This window comes from Cynocephalus volans, chromosome 8 (assembly GCF_027409185.1).
Source record: "Cynocephalus volans isolate mCynVol1 chromosome 8, mCynVol1.pri, whole genome shotgun sequence".
Lineage (NCBI taxonomy): Eukaryota > Metazoa > Chordata > Mammalia > Dermoptera > Cynocephalidae > Cynocephalus > Cynocephalus volans.
Window position 1 is genome coordinate 75731945 of NC_084467.1, and position 20558 is coordinate 75752502.

The 20558-nt window shown below is 40.8% G+C and overlaps 1 protein-coding gene across 1 annotated transcript in view; it reads left to right on the forward strand.

Moving 5' to 3' along the window:
• The window catches only part of CLCA1 (chloride channel accessory 1), a 31008-nt gene extending 14491 nt beyond the window's left edge, over nucleotides 1-16517 (forward strand). Inside the window, exons 6-14 of the mRNA XM_063106463.1 lie at nucleotides 1396-1614; nucleotides 2342-2569; nucleotides 5813-5987; nucleotides 7806-7912; nucleotides 9859-10074; nucleotides 10637-10898; nucleotides 12142-12312; nucleotides 14995-15234; nucleotides 16120-16517. Coding sequence (XP_062962533.1) covers nucleotides 1396-1614; nucleotides 2342-2569; nucleotides 5813-5987; nucleotides 7806-7912; nucleotides 9859-10074; nucleotides 10637-10898; nucleotides 12142-12312; nucleotides 14995-15234; nucleotides 16120-16517 — 2016 coding nt within the window. The remainder of the gene's footprint in view (nucleotides 1-1395; nucleotides 1615-2341; nucleotides 2570-5812; nucleotides 5988-7805; nucleotides 7913-9858; nucleotides 10075-10636; nucleotides 10899-12141; nucleotides 12313-14994; nucleotides 15235-16119) is intronic.
• The last annotated feature ends 4041 nt before the right edge of the window (nucleotides 16518-20558 follow it).

Below are 20558 nucleotides of genomic sequence, written 5' to 3' on the forward strand. Positions count from 1 at the left end.
ATAAGTATTGTCATTTTGTAGATTAAAAAACTGAAGTGCAAGGAGGTTAAGATTCTTTAGAAAGCAAAAACTTATATTGAGTTTTTAATTATGTGTCAGATACTGGGCTAAATTTTGAGGAAACAAAATTTAATTAGACAGATCTGTGCCATAGATGGATAGACAGCCCAATAAGTGCATTACAACATTAAAGGGGCTTTACTGAAGTTTCTACAGCGTACAGAGAGGCTGCAAAGGGTGGAGTGGAAATTCTCTGACAGAAGGGTATGAAATGAGAAGACATTTTGGAAATGACCTTTTGGCTAAAACATGAAGGTAGAGTTCACAATGCAGAAGATGAGGAGGAGGAATTTATTGACCAAGTGGGTATCATCAGCATAAAGTCTGGTGAGTTTGGGAACTTACAGGCTACAGTGGGGAAAACAGAGATTTGGTATGCACAGCCAGAATGAAGATGGACAGTGAAGCAAAAATCCAAACCATGGAGATGGCTGTTTGCTATGTGAATGAATGGAGATTGTAGCATGTGAGCAATCTTGAGCTACCAAAGGGTCTTAAGTACAAGAGTGGGAGGGAAGACCCCTCTGGCAGCTGTGGAACGGACCAGTTGGAGAGGAAGCAAGATGGAAAAGTCAGGAGACAGCAGTAGTCTGAGGGAGGAACCATAAAGGCTTGTATGATGGAGGTTTCACTGGAGAGGGAGAAAAGATGATGAACTGGGGAGATGGTGAAATGTATTGATCCTGGTTGTTTTGTAGAAGGAAGAAGGTAGGAAAATGCCTGGTTTCCTTATTTGGGTCACTGGGTTCATAGCAGTGACTTCAAGGCAGGAAATGTATGAGGAGGAGCAGAGTTGGAGAAAGGTGACAAGTTCAATTATGAGCAAATGGAGTTTGAGAACCCTGTGTGTCATCCAAGAGGATTTTGGAGAGAGCTGGAATGTTGGGTGTTAAGGGTTGGAATGTGGAGTGTTGGTAAGTGAGTGGGAAATAAGGAAGGGGAGTTTGGTGGTGAAAGGATGGAAAGACAAGATGGTACCAGGAGAGGAATGCTGAAGAGGGGGGCTGAAGAGCATGGTAATAACTTGAAATGGCAAATTTAAGGAGGAAGGAAGCCTAGAGCAGGTAAATGGATTGCTAAAGAGCACTAAGGGTCCAGTGAGGTTGAAGACATGGCTTGAGACAGAAACTCTGAATTATGACTCTGTGATTTTCCCTGGCCGTGCTCTGCAGTGATTGTGGGATTGAGATCAGATAAGGATTCGCAGGACAGACTGGGGAGAAGGGCAGGGAATTAAAATATTTTAAATACAGATTTAAAATATGTCAATCAAATGATTAAAGATTTTAACAAATAGTTTACCATTATCTATATCACTTTTTTTGACAATTTCAGGTGGTTGAATTTTGTACGGAACAAAACCACAATAAAGAAGCCCCAAACTTGCAAAACCAAAGATGCAATCTCCGAAGCACATGGGAAGTGATCTGTGATTCTGAGGACTTTAAGAAAACCACTCCTATGAAGACACAGCCACCGAAGCCCACCTTCTCATTGCTGCAGATTGGACAAAGAATTGTGTGTTTAGTCCTTGATAAGTCTGGAAGCATGAAGGTAAGGTCAATGAGCTTTGGTATTCTGGATGCTGGTCACAGATATGAGTACGATATGCTCTGGACCACAACTTGGAACTGGTTGGGGATAAACACAACCTGAGGGTCAAAACAGTTTCAACATCGCCATCAGAAACCCCACCTTAGGGCCGAGCCCGTGGCGCACTCGGTAGAGTGCTGCGCTGGGAGCACGGCGACGCTCCCGCCGCAGGTTCGGATCCTATATAGGAATTGACCAGTGCACTCACTGGCTGAGTGCCGGTCACAAAAAAACGACAAAAAAAAAAAAAAAGAAACCCCACCTTAACTTTATTCAACAAAGACTCAGCATCAACTATATCATTTGCCAAATTAAATTAGTTTTCAATTTATGAGCCAAGATCTGCTGAATTACTTAAGCTGAACATTTTTTATGACAATATTTTCAATGACAAGATATAGGTCTACAGGTCTATAGTCCTATAGAGGACTTAACTAGAACTACTAGGAAAGTACTGAATTTTAATAATTGTGTAATCTGGCTTTATCTTTTGCTATTTATGGAAAAGGCCCTAGAATTTTACCCGAAGATGCTAAGAAATTTTCCTTCATAGGGCTATGCTTCCAGTAAGCTTGCTGTCGTTCAGTCCACATTGAGGCAGCAACTTCCAAATTCCCTCTAGCCTGTCTGTTGTTAGTCTGACCATCTACAACCAACCTGACTACTTTTGTTCTGTTTCTCCATTCAGACTGGTGACCGCCTTAATCGACTGAATCAAGCAGGCAAACTTTTCCTGCTGCAGACGGTTGAGCAGGGGACCTGGGTTGGGATGGTAACATTCGACAGTGCTGCCCATGTACAAAGTGAACTCATACAGATAAATGGTGGCACTGACAGGGACACGCTCACCAGAAGGCTACCCACAGTGGCTGCAGGAGGGACATCCATCTGCTCCGGGCTTCGATTGGCATTTACTGTGAGACATCGTCCCCTATTGTAGTTTGTCAATGTTTGTAATTTATGTTTCCTAAGAAATTTCTATTTCCAGTGTTTCCATGCATGCCTAGTGTCTAACTGAATTATATAACCAAGGGCAGAGCAATGGTTCAACTGATGCAAAGCACAGGCCTCCAGAGCTATTATTAACTAATTCATTCATGCTTTCGTGCTTTTCTGCATCTTTGTATTCATGCTTTTCTGCATGCATGCCTGCATTCAAAATATTCTTGGTGTGCTTTCTACATGCTGGGCACTGTGCTAGGCACTAAGAACACCAAGAGTGCTAAACATACACTGCACCTCCTGTTGTGGAGCTTATCGTCTTATTCGGGAAGACACATTAACCACATAGTAACACAAATCAGTGTATATTCATGAGCTGTAATGAGTGCTGTGAAGAAAAGGTAACCAAGGGTGTAACGGTATCTTCTATGGGAAAAAGAAAAGAGCGATGAGTAGAGTTAAACTTTGAGAAGGCTGAATACTCCAAACTTCTGGGTATATTGGATCTCCCTTTGGGAAAGCAAATCGTTTATTCATTGAAGCAGGAGGCCTTAGGAACTGTAACTGTGATTGTATTGAAGTCATATCTAAAGATCTTATCTGACCATCCAATCATATCATCCCTCTACTCAGATATCAATGTCTCCCCATTTTCAACAGAATTAAGTAAAAATTCCTCTATCCAATATTTAAGATCTTTCATGATAAAGCCCCTACCTTCTTTCCCAGGCCTCAGCACCAGGGACTCTCTTGGCTCACCTGTCCTTTGCCACACCTTTGCCAGGCTAATACTTTCTCTTCCCTTCTTTGCACTTCAAATCACACTCATTCTTCAAAGACTCATCAGAGACACCACCTATTTCTTGACATCTTTCCTGGTCCTTTCAACTGTGTAGAATCTCTCCTTCTGAATCCTGTGACTCTAAGAGAAAAAAGTCTCATAACTTCTAGACTCTGCTGTCTTATATTCTAATCATGTGTTTCAATCAGGCAAAACTTCTTTAGGGATAGGACTATCTTTTTATCTTTCACCTACCAGGCTGCTGGCACAATATCGTTTCCACAGGGGGTTCTTAGTAAGTAAAATTGAATGCGCTATTTGATGTACTAATAACACCTGGTGCTTAATTGCTCCAAAGATAGAAGACAATATTCTATATTCATTTAGAGGCTATTTAGCCACGGGGAAAAGGACAATAGGAGGCTGAAAGAGACTGGCTGGCCTAAGTTCTCAGAACCTTGCAACGTCCTGGGCAGGTCTGCCCTGTACCTGCTTCTTGGGCACAACACATGTCAGTGGGGCTGTTCCTGCTTCCCAAGTGGCAGAAGGAACATGTAGTTTCCAGCTGTCTGATGTGGACACTGGACTCAACCATTTCCTCAGATGCTGTCTGTCCCTCTGGCCCTTTTATTAACCTTGAAGGTCAGTTCCCTAAAAGTGATTTCTATTGCATACACGCTCAGCCGCAAAACTCTTCTCCAGAAGCTTGTATACATCTGGGTTCTATTGCCTCTGCCACCCATCCAAGCTTTGATTAAAGAAGCAAACCGGGGAGAAAAACTGACAATGAAATCACTGATGTGCTGCATTGAACTCCTGCCATGCAAATCCCCAGGGGAGATGACTAATGCCAGATGGCGTGGTGGTGAAGAGAGAACTTCTGGTTCTGCGTTTCCATTCAGATGGGTGAGAGAGCGTGTGAAGGATGTGACTGGAGTTTAGAATTCCCCTCCTCCCCAGTGGAGACTGGGTGTGGAGTGGGAGGAGCTTCAGAGTTCTGAGGCAGAGGGCCTTGGATCTTGCAGTGTCCTCAAGATTGCTGGGCCCTGCTGTAGGACCCTGGTCAGGCCTGTTTTGGGCTCCTGGTAGTGGTGTCTGCTGCAGCCATAGAACTTCAGCTTGTTCTCTTGCCTTGATCAGGGCCCAGTGGTCCCTGAATGACTCAGCTCCACCTCGGCTCTCAGTGCTGGGCAGAGCCCTGAGCACCCCCATGTCCTCCAATAGGCCTCTGGCCAGGCTGCCCACTCCTCAGCCTCTACAGCAGAATGACCTGTTCTCTCACCTGCTGACTGTCAACTCAGCTGCCTTCTGCTCCCCACTGGGGTATGTGGGAACTTCTGCCTGTTTTCTACAACACACAGCAGTTATGGAGAGTGAGACAAGGGAATCCAAATTGGGCCCTTTCTCTGGCCTCTCAGGCTCTGCAGCTTGGTCAGAGCAAGGCCACAACCACAGGGGACAGGCTCCTGGGCTCTGGTCTCCTTTACAAAACAGCGGTCACAGCCCTGCTGTGTTATGTTGCCAAAGGCATGTGGAGCCTACTCTCAGAATTCAAACGGGGAGTGGGCTGGAAGTCTCCTCTGCCCTCTGCTTTCCTTTCAACCTTCTTATGGTGCCTTCCCTTTCTAAGATTCTGGTACAGAGAGGAAAGGTTATTTAGGCTTGTTTGCTTGTTTTCCCTACTTCTGGGTCTCTCCTTCTGCTCTCTTTAGAGAAAGAGTAGCCTCTTGCTTTCCTCTTCTTAAGTAACGCAATTCTTTTATATAATTTTCTTTCCATCATAATCTTATTCAACACAGGCAGAAGTATCCTCTCTATACCACATAAGAAAATATAATCTGATTCTACCAGAAATAGCTGAGACACAGCATAGAACAACTAGGAACTGGGGGTTAATAGGAACAAAATATTTTGCTTAATCAGAAGGGATATTAAAAATTTTAAGAACTCATGTGACCTGGGCAGTGACCAGTCAGAACCAATGCCAGCCATAAATAGTGGGTATGGTCAGACTAGTGAATATTATATAAGCTAAAATCTGCCCTGTTTGTCATATCTCCTCAATATAATCCCCATTAAATAAGGATGGTTCTTGAAGGCATCTTGGAAACTCTTAGAGCCTGTGAAGGAGAGATCATGTGAAGGAAACTGGGAAAACCTTCTCTGCTGCTTTGCCAGTGCTGTTCATTCCAGAACTGCACCCCACAGCACCCCTCCCAGCAGCAGGCTAGCGAAGAGAAAAGACCATTTTCAAGTTCCATGAATATTGCTGGTTTAAAATTAAATCATTTCAAGACAGACAGGTATTTGCCCATTCTCAGACACTTGTGTTTATTCCCTCTGGAATATCTCTTCTCACTCCTTATAAGTGCAGTTTTCACAAACATCGTGGCCACCCTGAGTCTGGAAAACTCATGCTCTGAATTATGACCTTAGGTGATTAAGAAGAAATACCCAACAGATGGATCAGAAATCGTGCTGCTGACCGATGGAGAGGACAAGACTATAAGTGGGTGCTTTAAGGAGGTAAAAGAAAGGAAGGTTATCATCCACACAGTCGCCCTGGGGTCCACGGCAGCTCGAGAACTAGAGGAACTGTCCAAAATGACCGGTGAGGGACGGTCTGCTGAGACCCACTGTATTGTCTGTCCCACTGACTGTGAGCTCCAGAGGACAGGGGAGTGGGGGTAAGGTGGGGAGAGATAGAGGTAATCCTCTTGGCCGACTAGCTGCTCTTACCCCCATACAGCCATTAGAATTGACTCCACCCATTTTTTTAAGGCCTTGGTTTCAGCACTAAGGCAGTGTGGAGAAGATGGGACTAGCACAGCACCCTTATGAAGACTCAGGGATCTCTTCCTAGGCACCTTATAAGAACTGGAGGGGATCTAATAGGTTGCCAACTCACTTCCAGTTGGCAGCTGGCCGAGAGACCCAGAGGAGGTAGATGACAAGCCACCAAGGACATAATACCCTGACACAAGTGCTACGTTAGCAACAGAAAGTACAATAAGGCATAAAGAAGGGAGCTTTAAATTTTCCTGGGGATGGAGAGTCTGAGTAGGAGAGGAAAGAGTAGCAGGGGAAGGGCAAAGGGCCTGGTGAACAATACAGAAGGTCACTCCCTAAATGTGTATAATGCAATGCAATTTCTCCATAAAACATCAATGTACCTGTTGTGCATCTGCATCCCATACACAGACAAATGGTTAAAATAGATCCCATATGTCCCTGGCTGTTTTAGCAAAGTAGGTGAGGACAATTTTCTTTCTTTCTTTCTTTTTTATTTAGGGACAGTATTATGGATATCAATTATTATACCGAACTGCCTCCTGAGGCAGCTACAAGGACAGGATTTTTTGATCCTAATATTACCTGTCTTGGACTGGGTTTCCTAGAAGCCGAGCCTAAGGGAGGGATGTGGATGCATGTAATTTACAGAGGGAGAGCTCTCAGGAGAAAAGGAGGGAGGGAAGGATAGGGCAGGGGAAGGAGCTATGCACAGATGCCAACTTAGAGTCTAGCTGAAGTGTGACCCCACAGGGGGCTCTGGATGGAGAACTGCATCACATACTTGGTCCCACCTGAGGCAAGAGGGCTGGCCCTTTTACTGCTGTATCCATCAGTCACTGGCCATGGACTGGCCGGGCAGAGGGGAGAGCCTCTTTAGGTAGGGTGACCCCTTATAGGAAGGTAATTCTCTCGAAAGGGAGCTAGCTTTAAGCCATTAGCAGCCAACACTTAGAGCAGCTGGGGAGAGATGCTCTTGCCTAGATAAGAGGATACTGGTGGTGCATCAGCAGCATTGCTGAAACACTTTCCTTAAATTGGATGGCGTTTTAATAGTTTAAAAGTGCATTCATATCAACTGTCTTAGTTACATCTGTTCTAAATAGCCCAGACTGCCAGGCCTGGTATATAATCTTATTTTTACTATATATTATACTTTTCTATAACTATCCCTTTGTTATTTCTTGCTGTTGTCACATACATGTTTTTTCTGATTTAGAAGAAAACTCTCAAGCCAAGTTTGTTAGAATTATATCTTAAGTTAATAAATTTAAAAGAAATGAGTAAATTAATGGGCATGGAAGGCAGCTTTATGGATGCTCTCATGTGAAAGCACATAGCCTTTAAAATGTAGGTTTTTATGATACTAATTTTGGCTTGTCAGATATTCATCTTCGCTTTGCAGATAGGTGAAGTAGCCAGATGACTTAGATATTGCTGAAGCTATTATTTATTAGAATTAAAAAATTAGTATCAACTCCTGAGTTAATCTGGGCACCTGTCTGATGTTGATCTACTTTATTCTTTAATAACACAATGGAATATTTATTTTGTGTATTCTGCTATCTTAACAACAGCTAAAGTGTTCCAAATACTTGCTTTCAGGAAAATAACTTCTGACAATGTAATTGCATTTTAGGAGGTTTACAGACATATGCTTCAGATCAAGCTCAGAACAACGGCCTCATTGATGCTTTTGGGGCCCTTTCGTCAGGAAATGGAGCTGTCTCTCAAAGCTCCATACAGGTTGGAGTTCTTACTCTTTTATTTTTCATGTTTATACATAACCATAACCAAGACAGAGAATTTAATAGTTAAAAATTTTAAGTTCTCCATTCTTCTAGTAGTGAATTAAAACAGAGGGTTTATCCTGATATTAGATCATTTAAACACAGCAATTAGTGTTTACTTGTTTGGAAACAACACTAAATGACTTCTTCATAGAAACCAGCAACCTAAAATGTAATGGTTTCAAGAGTTCTTTTCTAACATCTGTTAACATGCCCCAATAGCAACATAATTGGCTCTGAATTTTCTTCAGAGTAGATCATCTCAATTACAAATTTTCCGGGACAAGGGTTCAGGGATTACTTGCTCTATTTTTCCATTACCTCAAATCCCTGATGTTTGCCAAGATTTTTATATAATGGGTAGAAAGCACTTTGTACTACGAAAAGCTTGTGGTGTCAGTCCAGACACCTAGATCTTAGTCTTGGTTCTGCCATTAACTTTGCGACCATTGGCAAAGAACGTCACCTCTCTGGGCCTCATTTCTCCGCCAGGTATAAACCAGAAAACCTCCATGGGCCAATCTGGTTCTAAAATTTCAGAAACACCAAATTGTCTTTCAAAAGTCTTGGGACTACTTAAAGGATGGACAAGTGTATTTCAAAATGATCTTTTCCAGTAGTTGCAGAAATTACTCATATGAATTTTTAAACTAAACAGAATGAACAATCGGCACTCACACTGGTGTGAATTACAACTTTTATTATGAAAGTTTGGATAAAGGTAAAGGAATACTGTAACATCGAAGCCTAATGATGACAGAGTTTAAAACAATAGGCTTTCTGGTCTATTGATGTAGAATTTGTTCAATCTAGGCAGGTAGCAATTATACTCATCTGGGTTATTCTAGTTCTGATTTAGAAAATTAAACTTAATGGCCTGGTTTGGAAAAGGGAAGAATGAGTCTTTGAAAAGTAATTAAAAAGATGAAAGGACAAGTTCACAGTCAGGCAGTTTCTGCCCATTATTTTTGTATTTAAGAAACCTAACAGGAAGAGAGGTAGAGAAATGAGCAAGACCCATTTACTAACCTGCCATACAGACCTTCACTGTCTCCACATCCAACATCAAAATCTACCTGTGAAACTAGAAAATCTGCCTCCATGACTAGGCCACTTATCTTCTAATAGGGACCTATTTAGGGATGTTAGTAACTCCCTGTGAGATAATCCTCAAAATCACACTTTCTACAAGAGCCTTGTTAATCCTTCCCTACCTCAATCCCTGCTCTGTAGCTCCTTCATTCTACCCCAAACAGCAAACCAGACACTGGCTTATTTCATTTATCTTCACAGAGACTGCAATAATGCTTGACCTAGCAATTAGGTAACTCAAACAATCCGTATGTAGGTAAAAAGTAAGTCTCAGTAAGTCCCCTTCAGTTTTTTTTATAGTCTAATAAATGAGATGAGCTGTGTATACCAGTAAGTATAAGGTAATGAACAATGTGAGGAATGTTGAAGGACTGAGAAATAAAATCCTATGGGAGTTCACAGGAAAGAGAGATTATTTACAACTGATGAGTGAGATGGACATCAGAGAAAAAGCTTCACAGAGAAAGGGATATTTGAATTGAACTTTGAAGGTGGAGTAAAACTTACACAAATGGAGAAGAATGTAAAGACTTCCAGGAAAATCAGAGAATGATAAAGTCATAGAGTCAGGAATTCCTAGGGATCATCTGGGGAGGTGGTCTTGTTTGCGTGGAGGAAGGAATATTGTGGAAGGTAATGCTGGAAAGGTAATTTAGAACTAGCTCATAATAGGTCCTGAACACCAAGCCAAAGACTCAGGCATCACTGAAAGCTTTTTAATGAGGCATTTGGGGGTCAGAGGTGGAACGAAAAAGACCACATGATGGGTGATGTATTCTCCAGAAAGTAAAGAGTTGTTTTTCTTAACAGCTTGAGAGTAAGGGGTTGGCCCTCCAGAACAGTCAGTGGATGAACGGCACAGTGATCGTGGACAGCACCGTGGGAAAGGACACGTTGTTTCTTGTCACCTGGACAACACAGCCTCCTCAGATTCTTCTCTGGGATCCCAGTGGAAAGAGACAAGATGGCTTTTTAGTGGACACAAACACCAAAATGGCCTACCTCCAGATCCCAGGCACTGCCGAGGTATGGAGTCAACTTTTTTCCTTCTCACAATTTGATAAGGTAAGATAAAGTTTTTACAGAATAATTGTAGCTTTTCAAATGTTGGTGGTTGCTAAAAGAAAAGTCAGTATTGAATCAAAGAGAGCACAAGGAAAAATCTCCATCCAGTGAAAATCACCCAATAGGAAGTCAAGGGAAAGAAAATTGGTGATTTTTGCCCAGGAACTAAAGGGAGAAACTTCAAATTACATAGCAGTCAAGATGAAAAATAATCCTTGAAGCTTCAGAATTATGGAAACAATTTTCTGCACCTCAGGAAACCATCTCTTGAAAAACCAAGGCGATGATAAGGACACAGACTTCATTTTCCCCAACTAGAATTTTCTTGACAGTGGAAACCATGTAGTTAGTCCAAACCCACTGATGATTCCCTTGGCTGACAGAGTATCAAAGGCGCCCACATCTTCCTGCATATGCTTGCAACGTTCTTGTACCAGATAGGCTTTTTCTATAGGGAACATTGAAGCCAGGTCTGTGTCACCTGAAGTTATCAACTGGAAATGTCTCCATTTGTTTTGGTCAGGTTGGCATTTGGAAATACAGTCTGCAAACAAGCTCACAAACCCTGACTTTGACTGTCACCTCCCGTGCATCAAGTGCTACCCTCCCTCCAATTACAGTGACCTCCAAAATGAACAAGGACACAGGAAAATTTCCCAGCCCTATGAGAGTTTATGCAAATATTCGCCAAGGAGCCTTGCCAATTCTCAGGGCCAGTGTTACAGCCCTAATTGAATCAGTGAGTGGAAAAACAGTTACCTTGGAGTTACTGGACAATGGAGCAGGTAACCACCCAAGAAATTGGAAAATATCTTTCTTTTTCCAAGAAGCAACTAGGAAATGGCAGGAGGGCATGGTCTGATGAGGAGAGTTAGAAGCAGGGAGCCCAGCACTGGGGGTCTGGTTGTGAGAGTTCTCTGCTTCCTCACACTTCCTATATTTCAAAATGTTGGAAACCATGAAGAAGGGCCCACCTTTAACTTCTGCAAAGCCTAAAATGCACTAGTGGCTAAAGCTCAGTAGGCTCCAAGACTCCAGGGAATTGTCAGAGGCTATTCTACACCTCCCAAAAAAGCAAAGGAAGAAAATGAATAGCTATTTTGTGTTAGGTGCTCTGTGTGGATAGATACATGATAGACAGATAGATAGACAGATGATAGATAGAGACGCACATACACATATATACGTTTATATACATGAGGGTACTGCAAAAAGTTCATGGAAAGATTCATATTATCTTTCAGTTCTATTTTTTCCACGAACTTTTTGCAGTACTCTCATACACAAAAACATATATACAAAGATATATATATATATATATAGAGAGAGAGAGATATCTTTGTTTTGATATTTACCACACACTTTTGAGATATTATTATTTCTACATTACAGGTGAAGAAACTTGGGCTTTCGCATTTAGAAAGCAGCAGAGATGGATTCGAGCACAGTTCTATGATTCCTTTCTCTATACTAGCTTACCCCAAAAGTGAAAATTTTGCCCATTATTCTTACATTTAAGAAATCTGTCATAAAGAAAGAGAAAGAGAATTCTACATTTGTTTTAGAAGGAACATGTCTGCTTACTGTGATGCAAGTAGCCTTATCAGAACATTCTGTAAATGAATTTCCTACCTAAATCTACCCTAGGGAGAAGTCCTGAATTTTATTAAATAATCATATAACAATTCAATTCAGTTCAGCAGATACATATTGAGTAGTTACCTTGTGTGATGTTGGTGTAACAGGGACACATGACATGCTCTCTGATTTCAAAAAGAAAGAGCAATCTAGGAGAACAAGATGTACACATACAAAACCACACACACACACACACACACACACACACACACACACACGTGGTAAAAGAAGAAGTAGGCCTCATACTTAGCACAGTCAAATCTTAAGGTCTCTTGGGGATAATGCCTGATTTCTCTTTGCTTTGAAAAATTTTAACCCAAACGAGTTAGAAATATACAAATGCCCCATTACCTTCAGGATATCCATTAATTCTTTCATTTCCCTGTCAAGGTGCTGATGTTACTAAGGATGATGGTGTCTACTCAAGGTATTTCACAGCTTATGATACCAATGGTAGATACAGTGTCAAAGTGTGGGTTCTGGGAGTAATTAACACAGCCAGAAGTGGAGTGATACCGCAGCAGAATGGAGCCCTGTACATACCTGGCTGGATTGAAAACGGTGAGTAATCTCTAGTAACACACCTAAAAGGTTTGGGATCGAGAGGAAACCATTGAGCCTGTGGGGCAGAATGGCACATGATTAAATCAGGGTTTCTCAACCCTGGTACTATCAACATTTGGGGCCAGATAATCCCTTAATGTGGAAGTCTGTCCTGTGCATTGTAGGATGTTTAGTAGAATCTCTAACCTCTACCCACTGGATGTCAATAGCAGCCCTCCAGTCATGACAATCCAAAATGTTTCTGTACGTCATCTACTGTCTCCTAGGTGGGCAAAATAGCTCCCAGTTGAAAACCACTAGACAGTACATAGCTTTTGACTGCTTCAGTTCAAAGCCCAGCACTCTATCAAATAAAGTATTTTGGATAATCTCTTTGTGCTTTCGCTTTCCTCAGCTGGAAAATAGGAATAATAATGGTAGCTATCTCATAGGACAGTTTTGAGAAATAAACAAGAAATAAACAAGTGAATACCTCTAATAAGCTGTTGCTGGCAAATAGTAAGTGTTCAGTAAATGTTTTGTTATTTTTTAAATAAACTTCACTTTTAAATGAAGTTCTTTTCACTGGTATTAGCATTCCCACAGAATAAAAATATAATAATTTAGGGTTTGTTATCTACATCAATATCATTATTATAAGCCCACTGTCTCCCTTTCCTCCTCTTTCTTCCTGCTCAGACCAAGCAAAATAGCAGGCAAACCTAATACCAGTCAGCACACTGAGACTGCATCTAAGCGGGTAGGAAAATTATGTCCATGAAACAGTCCCGCACCACTCTTGGTCACAAACACTTTGCTTGGACTAAAGTGGGAATTAAGACCAAGTCTGAGTCCTGATGGTTTCCAGGACTTGTTTTCCATCAGTCTCCACTCTGTCCTGGGTAGACTGCTTCCCACTGTCCTCTTCACTCGGGTGTGTGCTTAGTAAGGGGAGCATTCTGAGACACGTGGTGTCCCCTCATGCAAAGGTGATCATAGGAAAAAATGCTTTAAAAAACACCACTGTTTTTTGAGTTAGGGGAAGAAGATAGAAGGGGACTGGTTTAGTGGCTGTGTCTAGCCTTATCACAGTATTTTACTTACATTAGTACATTTCATTTTCCTGGGCTGGGCAGTTAGCTCAGTTGGTTAGAGTGTGGCCTTGTAACACCAGCGTCAAGGGTTTGGTTCCCCATGCCAGCCAGCTTAATAAAAAAAACAAAAACATTTCATTTTCCTAAGTATCCCTTCTTACAGGTGTGGAGACAGAGGCTTGAGAGGTTATTGGTTCATATAACTAACCGTGATCACGTCTGGTTTAGCATTAGGAAGCCATACTCTTTTCTCTATCCCTTGATGAGCCTTAATACCAAGAGGGACTATCTCTACTGGTGAATCAAATGCTAATCCTGAACCTGCCAAAGTGATCACTTCATCTTTGCCCAAGACCAGGTTAATGGGTATGATGATTAATCTGTCTTTATGATAAAAAATTTGAGTGCTAAACAAGTAGAGTTTATTAAAAAAGCAAATTCTGAGCAACCCATGTTAAGATATAATAGAATATTTTTATTGAAAAGATAATCTGAGAACCTCACTGGTTGAGTAGGACAGGGCATTTTTTGAATTCCAGGATTATTTTATACAACCTTTCAACAAAATGTGGGATTGCTACAAGAACTAGGTTCCCACACATTCATTAAAATATCAGGAGTCCTTCAAAAGCATAAAATTTTGGAACCCCTAACATAAAACATTTCATGAAAAATGCAATCTAATAAGAAAGACAAAACACGAATGTGAAGAAAGTGAAAGAAGAATGTATAGAATAAACAATCAAGTATTCTTAAAGGCCCAGATGACTTAATGCCAAATAAATAGGAAAGATAATAAAATCCACAGTATTATCTAGGTGGAAGAGATTTCTTGAGGAAGCCTGAAGTTTAAAACGGAGGTGGTATTTAAACTGACCTTGTGGAAGGGTAAGATCAGGATATGTGAAAAGATGGGAAAAGAAATAATTCCTGGACAAATGATATAAAAATAAATTCCAAAAAGTTATTCCACCAAATTTCCAGGATATATCTGTGAGATAAAGAACTATGATTCACTGCTTTTTTCCCGTCTGTATTAGTATGTTTCTGTAGGTTATAACAAAATACACAGAACTAGTTAATTTATAAAGAAAACAAAATTTATTGCTTACAGTTTCAGAGTCTGGGAAGTCCAAAGTCCAGGAAACACTTATGGTGAGGGTCTTCTTTGGTGGTGGCTTTTCGGCAATGTAGGGGTCTCATATTGTAGAAAATGGTGGAACAGAGAGAGACACTAACCTCCTCATTTACTCTCCTTTTAACGCTCTCCAAACCATGCCCATGACCACCATTTTAAATCTATGCACTACGACATGGTCCTACAATCTAATCATCTCTTCAAGGTCCCACTTTTCAATTACTATAATAGGATTTGCCACTCTCAACAGTTACAGTGGGGATTATGTTTTGGGGGGACGTTCAACCCAAGGCACCTTCTGATACACTTGATCTGGAGTCTTGTCACTGAACATTTAAAATAAATTTTGTCTGGGATGGAAGAACAGGAAGGGGAGAGTCCAAAGAGGGCAATTCAATAAGAAAACAGGAGGACGTATAGACGTTCAGTGGTGTTGCTTACCATACTTTGAGTAATTTTTTAATGCAGGTGAAATAAAATGGAATCCACCAAGACCTGAAATTAATGAGACTGATTTTCAAGACAAGCAAGTGCGTTTCAGCAGAGCATCCTTGGGAGGTTCATTTGTAGCCTCCAATGTCCCAAAGGCTCCCCTACCTGATCTCTTCCCACCTTGCCAAATCACCGACCTAAAGGCAAAAATCCAAGGGGACAACCTCATAAATCTAACTTGGACGGCTCCTGGGGACGATTATGATCATGGAACAGGTAACTGAACATAGTGTAGGCCCTGTGAAGGAGTTTGCCAGCCAAGCAGAGGTGCAGAATGGGGTGAGGCAGGCAGGCATGTTGTGATGGGTGAGGGGGCAAGAAGGCAGGGAGGATCTTGACCATCCTCTGAAACGAAAGGTAGAGTCTATGGCCATACCACCCTGAATGTACCCGATCTCATCTGAAATGAAAGGTAGAGATGTTTAAATGAAAAAGGTATAAAATCTGAAAAACTGGACTGCTTTAGGAATAACCAGGAAAGATAATCCTAATTTTTTTCTGAAATCTTGCCAAACTGTCCTTTAACATACCCCATTTTCAGTAGTGACTCCGAGGGAAGGACTGCGTATAGAGCATAGATATCCACCGAGCAGAGCTGTCCTTTGGAAGAAACCTCAGGTCCTACCAGGATTACCCTTTCAGAGTGTGGTCTGTGGACTGCACCATGGGCACCACATGAATGCTTGTTAGAAATGGAGAACCTCGGGCCTGACCCCAGACCTATTGTGCCAGAATCTGCATTTTAAGGTCCTTGGGTGATTTGTATGCACATCAAAATTTGAGAAGCACTAGTACAAAGCACTCTATAAATAACACAGTAATGAGTAGATATTAAATAATCTCTTTTCTTAGCCGAGCACCATGCCGAGAAATGCTGACCAAGGCTTAAAATCATGCCAATCCAGTTTTTACATTTATTGCTTTGTTAGGATATACAGACAAGAATGTAAAAGAGACCCAACCCTTGTAAACATGGACCATCGTTTCCATTTATTCATTGGAGTTTTATAAGATGGTGATATAATTTCTAAAAGACTTTAAAGCTTCTTTAAGATTTGAGAGTTACAAGTCAGATCCTTTTTTATTTTTTTCTCTTTGTAGCTCACAAATATATCATTCGAATAAGTACAAGTATTCTTGAACTCAGAGACAAGTTTGATGATTCTCTTCAAGTGAATACAACTGACCTCATCCCGAAGGAGGCCACCTCTGAAGAAGTCTTTGTGTTTAAACCAGAAAACATCACTTTTGAAAATGGCACAGATCTCTTCATTGCTGTTCAGGCTGTTGATAAGGCCAATCTGAAATCAGAAATATCCAACATTGTACGAGCATCTTTGTTTATTCCTCCACAGACTCCTCCAGAGATACCTAGTCCGGATGGCTCTTCTGCTCCTTGTCCTGATATTAATATCAACAGCACTATTCCCGGCATCCACATTTTGAAAATTATGTGGAAGTGGCTAGGAGAATTGCAGCTGTCAGTGGCCTTGCACTGAGTTTTCATGAGATAAATAAAATGAATCATGCATGCTTCCTTTGATTATAAAAATTTCTGAAATGTATTTTAGATTCCTGTAGGTGGCGAAATAATGAAATAAAATGCTATAACAGCTGGGTACACACGTATAAAATCTGTTCACATCCAAAAGTTTAACCATCGCTCTGTCTTTTATTAATGATTTTGAATACCAGAAAGAAGGAGGGCTTGTATCAATAATGGAAGTATGTTTTAATAAGTTTTAAGTAGCTTTGCCAGTTTAAAAGGATGTGAAATTACAATTACTCTAATAGAGCTGCTAAAAGTAGTTTGGTTTCTTTCGCTGAAGGATGACAGAAATGTCCAAGACAAATTATTTAAATGTAAAAGGCATGACTTATTATATAAGAGCTTTGGACCAACACCCTCAGGTACATGTTTGTCTCCTTTTCTCTAGATTTAAGCAAGAATGATGCATTTAAGGAAGAGATCGCATTGTAGAAAGAAAAAACAGCATGAGGAATGTTCCATAGGCACAGAAATGTATGTTATGTGCATAAAATTATGAGTCAGGGATGCTTAAAGCCACAGTGGTGGGAAATGAGGTGGGAAAAGTGGCTTCAGGCCAGATGCGAAGGAAAAATGATTGAGAAATAAATATTTATTGTGTACTTTGTGCCAAGTGCTCTACTAACACCTTATATATATTACCGTATTTAATGTAATTCAGTTTGTTCAACAAATGTACATTAGCTGCCTACTATGTTCTGAGCCTGTGTTAGGCCCTGAGCACAGAAAGATGAGGAAGTGTTGGCCTTTTACCTGTAGGCAATAAAGAACATTTGAGAATTTACTTTTTAAATCAGGAGGCAGATATAATCAGAGCTGTGCTTGAGAGGGGGGCTTTGAGGACCACATGAAGAGCTGAATAAAGGTGGGAGAGGCTAGAAGCATGACAGATGAAATGAGAAGAAAAAGAAAAGGAAAAAGGTATGCAAATATAGACCTAGCAGTACGGCAGTCGCCATCAGGAACTAGTCACAGATCCCAGTGCCTCCAAGGGTAGATATTCTTGTGAAAATTGTTTCAAGTTTTCAGTTCTTTATAAGTTCAAGATGTGGGTGGCTCTTTTGTGACTGAAACTAAAATATCTATCTAAGATATTGTTTCTATATATATCCAAAATTTATTCTTTATTATAGACCTTTCTTATTTCAAAACATGTTTGAGGCACCTTAGAGATACATGCAATAAACATAATAAAAAATAAACAAATGGAATAAAGTAAATATATAACAAAAACTAGAGGAAATATCAGTGCATCCAGTGCATAATATAATGTTCTATACAATTGCTACTGTCAGGTCACACATTTCATTTTGAGCTTTCAAGTAGCCAGGACAAAGGAGACATACCAGTATACGGTAACAAGATTAACAGTTTACAGTTAAAGCAAACCAGAGGCTCCAGAGGAGCATGCCTTTCCCTAGTCCCGAGACCCATGAGAAGTCTCATCTATCACTCCTCAATAAATTAGGGCACTGTAATGTTCAAGTATAATGTTCAAGGCTGCAGCCTCAGCAACATCCATATAATAATCACAACAGCAAGTTTAATATAGCGCTAATCACAACATCTTTTACTGTAAGCCAAGGCAGTAATACTACAGCATTGTTCAGAAAAGGCAATTATACAGGGGCCCAAACTGTGCAGGTCTGGCAAGTCGCTCTTGAGCTTGCCCCAAAGATAAAATTTGGAGTGAATGGATTGCATGTCCTTCAGGTAGTTTTCGATGACTAGCATTTCTTGCGCACAAGTTTGTTATAGTAACTGAACAGCAGAGAATTCCAAGACTAAGAAGTTGAAAGTTCCAAGACTGATGTCTTAAAAGTCAGTATTGTTTATTGAGGGCATAACCAGATGCCACATGGGCAGATGATCAGATTGGAGTCCTCCTCTGAAAGTTACAGAACCAAACCAGGGCACATACCTGATGAAAGGGCCACTTCTAATAAGTTACTCACTCAGATTTCAATTTCCCATTTGGTGAACTCAGTGGAATGTACCATGGGATATAGTGAAGAACTGCATAGGGAGGTGTATTAGTCTGTTTGTGTTGCTATGACAGAAATACCTGAGACTGGGTAACTTTTAAAGTACAGAGGTCTATTTGGCTTGTGATTCTGGGACGGCTGCATCTGGCATGGGCCTCAGGCTGCTTCTACTCATGGCAGAAAGCAGCAGGCAGCCGGCGGGTACAGGTAGATCACATGGCAAGAGGAAGCAAGAGAGAGAGGGGGGAGATGCCAGGGTCTATTAAACAACCAGCTCTTGCAGGAACTAATAGAGCGAGAACTCACTCATTAAGCCCCCCTCCCCCAGGAAAAGCATTAATCCATTCATGAGGGATCTTCCCCCATGACTCAAACTGCCACATTGGGGATCAAATTTCCACATGAGTTTTGGAGGGGACAACACATCCAGACTCCATCAGGAGATATGATGTGACTTCAGAGGAGAAAAAAAGGTAAATGTCAACACGGAGATAAGATAGAAAGTGCAGAACAGCAAAGAAAAAACATTTTTTATGTATTCTGGGTTATAGGGCAATTTATTGCAAAATGGATCTGGATTGTCATGTGTGATAAAATAAGCCCAAATTTTCCCTTATTCCATCATTGCCCCACAATAACCTTAATTAATTGTTTCCTTTGCTGTGCAGAAGCTTTTTAGTTTGATGTAATCCCATTGGACTATTTTTGTTTTTGTTGGCTGAGCCTTTGGGGTCAAATACAAAAAAATCACTGCCCAGACCAATGTCATATGGTTTTTCCCTATTCTCTTTTAGCAATTTTATGGGTTCCGCTCTTACATTTAAGTCTTCAATCCAGTTTGAATTGATTCTTGGATATAGTGTGATACAAGGGTCCAATTTCATTTTTCTGCATGTGGATATAAGGATCCAATTCTTTTCTTTCACCCAATGATAATCTGTTGACATCAACACCAGCCAAAAATAAGAAAGAGAGAGAGAGAGGCAATATAAGCACTATATTTTTAAAATTATACTTCAAAAAACTACCTGACATATGGCCTTGATGGATTTTACTTGCCCCCAAATATTTCTCCATGGTTTTAGACTTTTGAAGCATTGCCAAAATCTTTCCAAAAAACATGCTTCCTAAGCATGTTTGTGAGAGTGATTCATTAAAATAAAGAGAAGACAAATAAAAAAAACAGTCTTTGGGGAGGCTTACAGTAAAATTTCACACGAATAATCAAATCTAACAATCCAGATAATAACTAAATAATGAGGACAAGAACATCATTGAATTAGAATGCCTAAGCAATGCATAGTGATTATAACTGAGAAAAATCTATTTAACCCAGTTCCTGGAACTCAAATGCCAAAGGGGAAACATGTTAAATAGTTTTTCCTAGCCTATTTTAACTGCTGCTGGAGATAAACATCTTCCTAAATTTCAAAAGCAATTCAGTATCCATAAGGGGGTTGGGAGATGGACCAAAAAACATGATAAGCAGTAGAATGGACAACATAATCCAGACTCCTCAGGGCACAATAAGTTCATGTATGATTCAGGCAGAAACAGGAATACAGCTAACCCTACCAGCAGGGTGTGGCAGTGAGCCCAGGGCAGCACTTGAAGGATCCAGGCAATCAGTCTACTTAGACCAAAACTTTAGTATCTGGGGGTTGGAAAGAAGAATACTACTGCTACCACCATTACGTCATCAACTGGGTTGGGGGAGTTGCGGGGGAAGGGAGAGGTGAGGGGGGTTTCAGGGCCTTTGCCAAGAAGAGAAAGATATGACATTATTATCGTAATTAGTATTTCATCTGGTAGTGATAACAGCCACCACTTACTGTTTTATTTATTTATTTTTTATCTAAGTGCCAGGCACTCAGTACTTCAACTCCCCCGACTGAGTAAGCCTCTCACATGTTGGCTGACAGGGAAGAGGAATCTCACACGACTCCTTCATTACCACCAGCTTCTGCCAGAATGCCTACCTGTGGTTGGGTTGATGGAGACAGTGC